The sequence below is a fragment of the Lycorma delicatula genome, chromosome 7, assembly GCF_047948215.1.
Source record: "Lycorma delicatula isolate Av1 chromosome 7, ASM4794821v1, whole genome shotgun sequence".
Taxonomy (NCBI): Eukaryota; Metazoa; Arthropoda; class Insecta; order Hemiptera; family Fulgoridae; genus Lycorma; species Lycorma delicatula.
The window spans coordinates 133,353,268-133,365,891 of NC_134461.1; the positions used below are offsets into that span (position 1 = coordinate 133,353,268).

The 12,624-nt window shown below is 28.0% G+C and overlaps 1 protein-coding gene across 2 annotated transcripts in view; it reads left to right on the plus strand.

The window, feature by feature from the left end:
• klar (klarsicht) overlaps nucleotides 1-12,624 on the plus strand; it is a 1,056,371-nt gene that overhangs the window by 919,804 nt on the left and 123,943 nt on the right. For both annotated transcript variants that reach the window (XM_075370262.1, XM_075370261.1), the window contains exons 16-19: nucleotides 784-928; nucleotides 2,180-2,449; nucleotides 4,676-4,834; nucleotides 11,524-11,676. In XM_075370262.1, the coding sequence (XP_075226377.1) occupies nucleotides 784-928; nucleotides 2,180-2,449; nucleotides 4,676-4,834; nucleotides 11,524-11,676 (727 nt within the window). The remainder of the gene's footprint in view (nucleotides 1-783; nucleotides 929-2,179; nucleotides 2,450-4,675; nucleotides 4,835-11,523; nucleotides 11,677-12,624) is intronic.

Genomic DNA, 12,624 nt, shown 5'->3' on the forward strand with positions numbered 1-12,624 from the left:
AAGACTGTACAAGACTGCATTTCATTTACACTCGTACATATCATCCCCATTCATCCTCTGAAGCAATACCTGAATGGTAATTCCCGCTGAATAGGAAAATAAAACATAAAGTTCACTGGTGATAAAGTTTTATAATTCTAGTTGAAGTTATTGCTAAGAGAATCTTCTAAACCAAGAGATAAATTAATTTAAATGTATTAAATATACGTTAGCTTTAAGTCTTAGGTGTTTTTTTTATGATCATTCTCTTGAACTCTTTGAGCATAGTCTCGCTGAATATGATGCCATGATATCATAAATATATAACTGTTCAAAGATATTTTAGGTCTGTGTATGCTAAATGGACACATTTCTTATACGATCCAGTTTTTGCTTTCATTAGTAAATATATGTCTTAACAATTTGGAGAAAATTACCAGCAGAAAGAACTAAGAGAATTGTAATATAATAAGAACAAAGTGTTATCGTCTGATAACTTCCTTTGCATAGCTTTATTGTTTTTTTATGATCAAATAATCTTGTTTATGCTTTGAATTTGCTTTGTTTAAAACAAACCATTCGGTATTATCTGATTGTATGATGTTTAATTATCTGAAGCCTGTTCTTTTTTTACTTTTTTTAAAATTTTCTTCTTGATTTATAATTTTATTATATACTCAGAATTTTCAATATCATTTTAAATTTATTAGCATTATTTGTTTTTCTTTTTTGTTGATTTTGTATTGTACTAATAAATAACGTACTCATTTTAAATAAATTAAAACAAAAATATTTTTATTGTAGCAGTAAAATGGAATCATCTGTACAAGGAACTCTTTCTTCTTCTACTGTTGAGGAAACTACCATTCAAGCTCAAGAAGGTAGCGGTGGTGGTTATAGTTCTAACTCGTTAAGACGGCGTAAAGTCAAACCGCGTAAACGGAATTTGGTAAGAAGTTTTATTTGTATAACATCTACAATTTAATAAATCTGAAAATTTTTTAAGTTATTTACATTTTTAAAAGAATTTTCTGTGATTAGTTAAAATTTATAGAAATGATTAGAGTATGCTTATGAAGAAATTAAGAGATTCCTGTATGGGTGGTCTGGAGGAGACATCATATAAAATCTTGGGAAATAGTTCCTTAAAACTGAAAGTTTGTGAAGTAAGGATTAACTACCATCTGGTTGAAGCGACATATAAGTGTATATTTTTTCTTTCCTTTACAGTTTAAATTACTTTCTTTTTTTTTTTTAATTTGGTATTAAAATGTCAATTCAAGCATCAACAGTAGTAATATTTGTGAGGTATTAAATGAAGAACTTATTATTTTTTAATTATTTCCATAAAAAGTATGAATGAACAGCTGCGACTTTTAACTATTGACATTTATTCTTTCTACATTGACAAAATATAATTCAACATAATGTCAAATCAAGTGTGGGATTATTTTTATATTCTGTATTTATTATTAAATGTTCATATAAAAAATAAATAAATAATCAGAACATTTAATAATAAATACTGCTTAAAAATAGACTAAACTCTGTAGAATTTGGCTGTTCTTTTTTTTACTCTCAAGCTATCAAAGAGTTGATAGAGTTCCATTAATTAAATTCTTATTTCTAATAAATAAAAATTTAGAGATGATTAATTTCAGTTATTAAATTCAAATAGAAATATTTTATTTTAAATTGAGTTTGACCCTTGGCAGAAATTCATGTTTTGCGTAAAATATTTATATAACTGTATTAAGTTCTTATGTATGACAAATATTTGGTGTTAAGAGTGCTCAAATATGATATTAAATATACTTCGAAGCATGTGTTTTAAGTTCTTTTTGATAATTTATGATTGTCGCATTTGAAAGTATTCATATATTTGCCTTCAGGTCATTTATATGGTTAGTCATTGTTTTATTAGATCCAAACTACTGTTATGTATTGAGAAAATATTTACTTAGTAACTCGAGGTGTAAATGAGATATTTTTTATTATATCTATTTATTGTTATTTACTTACCATCAAAAAGACAAAACTGCCTAGATAATTTAAAAGTAGAAGTTATACATTGATAAGTATCAATTAGTATTATAGCTTAATTTTAATTTAGATTATTTTATATTATTATTATTATTAATTTAAAATCCATTTCATTATTTTTCTTCCACGGTTAATTACGTATTTCTCTTTCATTTAGGGTAGAAAAAGTGAGTCCGGTTCAGATGGAGTTTTAGCGATGGAGTCTGGTTCACCGTTGAAGAGTGGTCAAAGAAGACCTCCTACAAGCGGTACAGAGACAGAAGAAGAAGCAGAAGAAGGTAGTAAAACTAGAGCTGTACGTCGGAAACTTATGACATTGCCTGCTTTCCGTCTCGGTCCAGGTTTGGGTGCTGTTACTGTATTTAAACCTGAAAAAGCTGTTTCCGCTGATAGTTCATTTTCTGAACAAGCTTGGGATAACTATCAGGTATGTAAGAGTATTATTATTAATTTTTTTCTAAAATAAGTTTAAGAAGTTGTTTAATAATCGTTCAAGAAAAACTACTATATTGTGTTTGTTAAAATATAATGGACTTTGTTGGTTAATTAGTTAAAATTTAAGAATATTAAATAAAATAAAATCTATAAAATATTTTTTCTTCTTTGCTGTTTGTTAGGCATTCAAAGTTCATTCCATTTATGTTTGGAACTGATAAAAATATAGTATTTTTTAAGTAGTTAATTTTTGACAGGTTGGTGATCTTAAGTTCATTAAAAACGCTTTGCGCAACCCTCTGAGAATTGTTTAATTATAAATTAAATTAAGGAATTGTTTGTAATATTAACATAATGTTAAATATTAACTTTTTATTTGTAAGTTAATTATCATTATTTTTTAATCATTCTTGATGCCCGGTTGTATATAGAGAAATACATACATAAAAAAGCTGTTGTCATGATATTAAATGATAATGGTTTTATTAATCGCACATGCACAAGTGGTTTGTTTATACCAGTTCCAGACTGATTGATCTGTAAGTGAAATGTTTTAAGATAAAATAATTTGTTTTGAGCGATCATCCTTCCATCTAGAGGCTGTTTTGTAATCTAATCTTGATATCTTGCTTGATGTAATTTCTTGTTGTTATTCTTATATTCCCTCTATTGTTTTGCATGATAAAAGTTTATAGAATTACAAAAGTAATGCATGTTGTTCATTTACATTAATAGATCGCTTTTTTAGAGAAACTTATATATATAAAATTGGCAGTTACAGTATCTACAATGAAAAAATAACTTCTTTATATCTGAATTAGAAAAATCTGAAATCTGTGAGTTTCCAAAACTTAATTGTTTCAATAAAATTAATTTATATAAGGAAAGGTGAAATATTCTTATTTACTGTATTTTTCTGCCAATAAAATCAAGTTAGGATCTGTTATTGAAGAAGAAGGAGAGGCATTTCTGGACTGTATTGTGACCTGCGATGAAATATGGGTCCACAAAAGTTGGGGATTGAGGCCAAGAACTGCTCCAGCCAGAAACGTTCTGGCAACTGTGTTTTGGAACGCAAATGGTATGCTCTGTTTGATTCTTGTGCAAACGAAGGATGGTAAATGCAATATACATGCTGGTTGGAGATCTCAGGACTGCTTATCGCAACAAATGATGCCAGTAACTGATTTGCAATGTCCTCCTTCATGACAATACACGGCCAAATATAGCAGCTCACACTCACAAAAAACTCGCTAAAATTCATTTGACACTTCTTGAACACCCACTGTACACTCCAGATTTGTTACTGTGTAATTTTCACATGTTTGGTTTGTTGAAAGAAGCTTTAGGAAGGGAAAATTCAAAGATGTTAGGTTGTTGTGGCAGCCATCTTGGTTTTTTTGTGAGTAGGATCAGGTAGCTACCTATCAGATGGAGAAAATATATTTCTGTTAAAGGAAACTGTGTAGAAAAATAATGTAATTTATTTATAATTTTATCTAATATCAACAAAGCTACGTAAACATATTATAGTTTATATTTGAGTGATCCTCGTATACTGTATAGCTAGGTCTACAGTATAACTATATAGCCAGTATAGTAAAAATGAGAGTTCCTCAAAATTGTGATTTTTTTTCAATAGAATTATAGGTTATTTTGTGTATCAGAATGTTAAACATTCTGCACATTTACTGTATTTCTGCCAATAAAGTAAGGAGCTGCAGTTTAGAAAGATGGATTACAAAATAAAAATTAGTGTTAGCTTTTTATATAAAGAAAACCTGCTTTCCTTTCTGTTTGTTAAACAATTTAAAACAAAAGTACATATAATAATAATAATAATAATTTACTGTGACAAGAAAATATAGGTTACACTCAACGTAAAAGAAAATTTACATCCACATTTAATGCCATTTGTCATGCTTCGAAAATTCCATAACAATTGTAGTTAATAGATAATGGAGTGGCTTCATTTTTAGCATTCACAATTAAATGAGCTACATGTTTAAAATGTAGAAATCAAAGAAAGTGTATCAGATTTCTATTATAATTTGTTAATGTAATAAACAAAGGGCTTTTTACGTTTTTTTCTGTATTAATAATATTGTCATCATCAGGTTTTATCTAGTTTTACTGCTTAATACAGTTTAGTATGTATAATCTGATTACTGCAAAAAGAAAGAGTTTGTTCTTATTGTTTACTTCCTTTTCTTTATAGGAAAAATATATGAGTGAAGCATACAGTGAAGAAGCACCTGATCCTGAAGCTGCACGTCGTTTACTCGAGTTTGGTGACGATTATAGAAATTATATTGATAGTCTGTCAGATGGTGCATCAAGTTTTGGTCGGCCACTTCATCGACGAAGACAGCCAACTGTAAGTAATAGAAAGAAATTTATATATAATATATATTGTTTATATATATATATATATATATATATTTAGCTTCTCTATATTATTTTAGATCATTATAATCATTGTCCTGAAGGAGAACCCTTCTGACCTGTCCATTTCCATTTTGCTCTATTCTCAGTTGAACTTTTAAGATCATGATATATTCAATTTTCTGTTAGATTATTTTTTACTCTTCTCTGCTCTCTTTTTTTTTATACCTACTGATTCTTTTTGTGACTATTTATTCAAATCTTCTTTTAGACTTTAATGAGAGAAAAAGAAACACTTAATTAGCCCTTTTTTTTCTTTTCTTACCGTCCATGATTCGCATCTTAAAAGACTTCACAAGGTGTTTTTTCAACTTCACCTTGCTAAATAATAATAACTGTTGCTTTTTGTTAAAATATTTCCTTATGTATAACTATTGTTGTGTTCAATTACTGATTTCCTTGACAAAACAGTACCATCTTTATCTTTTATTTTGAGAATTTGGGTTCGAGTCGCAGTCAGGTAGGTATTTTTTTTTACATGCTACAAAATTCATTATAATCCATCATATTGGCTAGCTATTATTGGGTGTCATCCTGTTATTGCTATTGCATAAATAAATTAATAATTTAATTTTTACTTCTGCAGTTTTTTGCTAATATGATATTTAAGTATCTATACTGTTTCACATGTTTGATTATTCCTTTTTTTTGCGCAGATATTCATCGGCTTTATTTCCTATCATCATTGCTTTAGTTTTTTCTAACATTTATTCTCATTCCAAATTGTTTACCTTATTTTACACAGTTTTATGCATTTTCCATATCTGTAAAATACACCGTTATTCCTTAACCTTTTTCAATGTACCTCACCGATTGTGGTGCTTGTTGGCCTAATTGCATCCATTTCCTCCTTCCCTTCCTAAATTCCTATTGTTTTTCTGTAACAATTTCCTTCATTTTTTTATTCAGTCTTATGTTCAGAATTTACAGAAGAAGGTTTGCTGAATGAGATATTAAAATAATTGTCCTGTGAATCAGAGACATTACTGAACCATACTTTTTGGAGAATGAAATTATGTCTGTTTAAAAAGAAATCTTCTGGCCACATCTCACTATTGTAGATTTTATTTCATAATTTCTTGTAATCCTTTTTCAATAAGGTATTTAATTTAATTTTTCACTTCTGTTGGCAGCTCATTTTTTTCTTACAGCTTTATTTTTTTTTATTTTTTGAATAACTTCCAATTTTAGGATTGCGAATACTACTTTATCCTCTTCCATTTCTAGCTGAACTTTTATGGGAATATCATTTGATTTTTTTTTACAGTTGTACAGTTCCTGTATAGATTCCTTCCACCTCTTAATTATATTCTCCTATTTGTTTAACAGCCTGCTAATACTGGCAGTTTTGTTAGTGATTGTTTCTCCTACACGTATCTCATTTTACAGTTTTTTCTTCATTTTTTTATTTAGTTAATAGTGTCCTTTTCTTTCAAAATCTTACATTACTAATCATTTGTCTGCAAGCCATCGATTTCTTCTTTGCTGATGAGCGCCCGCTCAAGCAGTTTTGTCATCCCGGACAAAAAGACAAATTGCTGCCCCTTAAGAATATATGTATTTTAAATAAAGGTACATATTTTTTATTTTCAGTAAAAATCAAGTCATTTTATTTAAATTTTAATAAAATCATAAATTTAGAAAGAAACATGTAAGATAACATAATATTGATAATCAAGCAGTACAAAACAGTAAAAATTAATTAAGAAATATCTGTACTTAGCCACAAATTGTTAACCATATATTTTTTTACATTTTTAAATGCTATTAAAAATCTGTGTTAATGCACAAACAATCAAAATGCCATTATTTTGAAAATAAAACAAGGTAAATTATTCCATAATGCTGGATCTGTACTCAAAGTTTGTAGAATGCTTTCTGTAGGTATCACGTTGGCGTCAATTTTTTCAATGCTTTCATCTGATGGTGGTAGAGTCAGTGTCATCAGTTCCAGTTGATTTAGAAATTTTGTCCATTTATTTGGGGCAAAATTTAACTTAATTTAAGCTCAGTACATTGCTTAAGCGTTCTTTTTTGCCCAAAAGTGCAGATAGTGCTGAAATTTCCTCTGCTAATTCTACCCATTTACGTCAACAGAATCATAATCAGTTAAAATACATTCTAAATTCTTACAGTGTTTTAGTAGCGTTTCTTTGGACATGGTATTTAAATCATATATATTATGTAAGAATTTAAAATAGTTAATATGATTAGTAGGTTGTTCAAATCTAGGATTTAGTACTTGATCGATTGTAAAATAAAAAAAATCTATTATATATTTTTCTTTTCGTTCTTCAATGGGTTCATCTCATGTCATGCTTCATTTGAGAAGTTCCTTTTTCTTCTTACATGGTGTCATGTTATTGTTGATCCGAAATTAACCTTCATGTCAATTTCGATATTGCAGTTTTGTAAAATATCAAGTGCATAGGCTAGATAAAAATGTTTTGTTTGCATCAACTTGCTTATTGGATTAATGGAATTTAGTATTTTATGCCAAATAACTAATGAACACAAAAACTTAAATTGTTAAACACAATTTAATAAACCCAAGGCCTCCTCGTCTCTTATTAAATTATCAATTTCTTGGTTTTCATAATGTTAAGCAAGGCGTCATATACATCTCCCAAATGGAATCTCAAAGGCTTTAAAACCTCTATCCTACTCTCCCATCTAGTTTCACTGAATGGTTTCAAAGTTAAACCTTGAACATGTTTCAAAAGTATTGCTCATCAAAAAGTAGATGCCAAAAAAAAAAAAAAAATTTTGTACTATGTAGAAGAAATTAGCAACTTCCAAGGATGCTTTTGCCATATCTTTAACAACAAGATTGAGAGAGTGGCTACTACACAGAACATAGAATACTCGTGAATTTAATTGTTTAATTCTAGATTGCACTCTTACTTTATTGCCTTTCATATTGGACCTGTTGTTGTATCACTGCCCTCTGATATCCTGCAAATTTAAACCCAAGTCATTAAATAATAATATCCCCAGTTATAATATCAGACATTTGTTTTCCTGTGAATCTTTCAACTGGTAAGAAGCCTAAAAAAGCTTTCATTAATTTCAATTTCATTATCAGCATCAAATTTATTGATTGAAACATATCTGATTACAAGAGTCATTTGCTATACTGTACTAATAATGTCAGGTGTACAGTCTAGTATTTGGAAAAATATTTGGATTTTTTTATTTCATCAACAATATGAGATTTTACACTTTGATGCAGCAGATCTATTATTTCATTTTGTGTGTATTTTTACTGAGATAGTGAGCTTTAGTCTCTTCTTTTTTTAGCACTCTATGAACGTGCTCTTCCATAATGGTATCAAATTCAGATAGTAACTCAACTATTTTTAAGAAATTACCGTTATTTTACTCAAACAATTTGTCGCTTGTACCTTGAAAAACCAGACCACTTTTACCAAGCATTTCAGTAATTGCTACGATTCTTAGCAGTACCACTTCTTTCCAATGATTTGTTTGGGCATTAATAAGTCTATGAGCAGCCGCATCTATAGTTTTACAACACTTTAACATTTTGTTCATTTCTAGCCATGATTTTTGGGCCTGAATATGATTTTTGGAAATTTCATGCTCTTTTAAAGTTTCACCAAGTTGCTTCCAACTTTTAAAACCTTCCTTTGAAAGAGAACTATACAGCCGAAAATTTTGCAACAGAAGCAGTAAATGCAGTTTTGTGAAAGAGGGTACACTAGCCAGTCGTGTAAAGTTCGTGTATAATAATTTGCGCTAAAATGTCGACTAGTGTCATTATAAGGAAATTTGTAATTCAGCAATGGTTTACTTGAACCTTGTCTTACGAAAAACTTCTTTTGACATCTTCAAAAATTCTTGGCCACAATGCAGGATCTGTACTCTAAAGTTTGTAGAATACTTTCTGTGGGTGTCACATTGGTGTCAATATTTTCAATCCTTTCATTTGGTGATAAAGTCAGAGTTGTCAGTTCCAATTGATTTAAAAACTTCATCCATTTGTTTGTCATCATTATATTCTCTGAAGATTCTGTATTTTCTTCTATAACTGGACTTGATGTTGGATTCTTTGAGTCATTTGTTTTGATACTGGATATAATTTTTTAACATGCCGGCTTGTTTTTGTTTTTCGGCTTCTTATCCAGCCTTTTTTTTCGTACTGGTAACCAGACAGTTTTCTTTGACTGTCAGACAGAAGAGGCACACATATAAATTAAACAATGTAAACTATAAAATAATGTAAAAGAAATAAAAGATTTATCTTTGTTCTAAATAAGCTATAACTGAAATTAACATAACTTTAAAATTATATTCTGTCAGTCGGCATAAAAAATATTTGTGCTACACAAAATATTTTCTGTATCCTGTGAACATAAAGAAAGTGTTATATATGTATTTTATAATAACAAATATTTCAGCAAATCAGAAATTGTCATTAAAAACAATTTTATATTTCTTAATTTTTGAAATTTTATTCAGTTCAATTATTCAAATATGTTATAATAAAACACATTTTATCAAAGCAATGAACTTAATAAATGTTTTATATTATAGATTCAAATAATTATTTCCATAAAACAAAAAGTTAAATATTTATACATATAGAAATATTCAAATTTGATAGAATATTTTATTGATTCAATAAACAGCCTTTTTGGATAAATAAAATGTTTATTTTATTTAAAAATCGATTTACAATAAACTAGTATCTATCAAGTTAAACAACAGCTTAATTATCGATGTACTTACTTTTAAAAATTAAGAAATTACTCTGAAGTAAACTTTTTGAACTTCCACTTGTTATCACTACTGACGTAATAGCAAGAATAATGCTATTGTATAATGAAACTGCTCTTTTATAATTAGAGGTAATAAGCAAGTCTATACATGTTCAAAACCAAGTTAAAGCAGTGCTCTGCTTGTGTGCTATTCTGATCAGAGAAGTATATTCATGTTCAAGTTCAAGCAGTGTCCTTTACAAATTCCGCGTTAATTTTTCATTAATAAAGTAAATATTTTTATATTTTAGATATAAATAATATAAATATGCTATGCAGTGTAAATTTTTACCGAATGAAAAAATCGATATGTGAAATTTTCTATTAATTAGATATTTAATACATCAATATTTTTCTCACACTTACAGCCAAAATGTCACCCCTATGTTTTGGCGTGCCGTACAAAGTCCGGGTTGCCCACCCGCACTAGGGGCGGGCAACCCAGACTTTGTAAACTAATATAAAAAAAGATGGATTTTTTTAAAGTTACATATTTTATATTAGAAATTTCTAATCTATATTAGTTTCTATTTATTATTCACTTAATTACATTAAAATTTGATATTATTAAACTAAATACCATTATGTATAAGAAACAATTAAGTGTTGTTCTTTAAAATTTACTTAAATTTAATTATATATGATGAATTCATAATTAAAAAATTACTAATTATTTTTTAATGACTATATTAATAATTTTAATTACTAATTTTTCAACATTAATTAAATTTTTATGGTTGAAAACTATAATTAAATTTTGTCAAACAAAGTGCTTTCAGAAATTAAAGTTTTGAGTTTTCAGTTAAGCGGATTAAGTATAACTGTGAGAAAAATTTAGAAAATTGTAATGTGAAACCTCTTGTTAATAATGAATAAATAAATCTTATATTCCAATTGGTACAAATAATACATTATATGGATCAGTCAGATATGCACTTCTCCATGATTAAAAAGAAGGAACTGCTCCATCATTTTCAAGGGTGAATTGAGGGAAAGTCCTTGTGGTAACATCCTTGATGAGAACAGCGTCACTGAATATACAATTAATTATTATAAAATACAGATATTATTAAGTCCAGATTAGTTATTTAAAATATAAAGTACAGTATGATACTAAATATAAAAAAATAAGCTGTAAAATAAGTCAGAGTACAGGTGGTACTCTGACTTAATATGAAAATTGTTTGATCACATATTTGTGTACAGTTGAGCAGGTTGTAGAAAATTCAGGTTTTCTATTTTTTAATTAATATTATTTAAAACTTCATCAGTTCAGAAATATTGTTTCTGTAAAAGAAAATTGTATAATTGCATTTAAATAAATTGATGGGAAAATTTTTAGATAGTTTAAGAATTTATTAAAAATGGTAATAATAAGGGCTTTTCTCTTTAGCCAAAGTATTGTGCTTCATGAAAACAATTGATTGTCTGAGAAGATAGAGGGGGATATTGTTACTTTTTAAGAATATGCTATATTCTTTTTAGCAAAGATTGTACATTAATAAAAATATAAACCTAGTAAAGAGTTTATGAAATATGGAGAGTACAATTTTCCTACTTTACAGTAAACTGCAGTAAATCTCTTTTAATCTCATTTTTATTTTACTATTTCATTTGCCCGCTTGTCCATTTATTTATAGGCCTGGTGTTAGTTTTTTAATTTTTTATTTAAATTTCAAAAGTGTAGTTTGTTTTCGTGTTTTACATAATCTCTGAAAAATTTTCTTAAATCATCTTAAATGTGTGTGTATGTGTGTTTTATTTAATATTTTTTGTTTTAAATAGATATAATATATCATATGATACGTTATCATATAATGATAACTTTTAATTTGTTTTCTAGACTGGTGACAGTTCTGTACTAGACTCAGATTCTGATTTAGAAGATGTACGTAACCTTATCCATCAATCACATTCTGAATATGTCTTCTCAGAACAAGTGTTCACTCGACAATTATCAAAAGCATCACCTCAGCTTATTCTTGCTTCCGATTTTGTAAGTGAATTATTATGGTGATTTCTTTTTTTAATTTAACTATCTTTGTAGTTTTTTATCACATTTTTTAGTTGTTATATATCTAGTGTCCCACGAAGAGGTATATGCTTTTGATTTAGCATCACTTGCCCATTCCCCCACCGATTGTATTGAAACTTTACAGACCTTTTAACAAAGGTTCTAAAAATGTTTTGTGAAAATTTCAACCTCTAGGATTTATAGAAATAAAATGGTGGCTTTCAAATAAAAATGTCAATTATAGATAAACCACATTTTATTCATTACATAATAGCTAGTAAAAATGATTAAAAACAGATGATAATTAGAACCAGAATAATTAAAAGCGGTTAGTCATGTTTATGAATATTCATTATCTAGTTTTATTCAATTTGAACAACTGTTTAACAACACATCATCTGTTTTCAATCATATTTACCAGTTATTTTTAATGAATAAAAAATGTGGCTTATCTGAAATCAATGTTTTTATTTGAAGGCCGCCATTTTGTTTCTATAAATCCTAGAAGGTTGAAATTTTCAAACAATATTTTTAGAAGCTTCATTAAAAGTATCTAAATTTTCAATAGATTCGTTGGGGAATGGGTGAGTGATAATAAATCAAAAGCGTATACTTCTTCATGGAATACTTTGTATAATCAAACAGGAAAACGTAGTAAGACTTTGTTGTTAATAAATTGGATTACATATAAGTGTTGTATTTAATTTTGTGTTAAAAATATTTGAAATTTTTATATTATGGGAAAAGAAACAATAGATTAGATAGCAACCTTTACTTGTAAGTAGCAGTAGAATGAACTGGTGATGATGGTAAAGAATGAAATTTATGTACTGAAGGAAATAAATTTCCAACAGTTTTTGTATGTGCTTAGTTGAGCAAAAGATGTGTTTAGTTGAGCAAAATGAGCAACAAAACTTAAGTCTTGTTGCT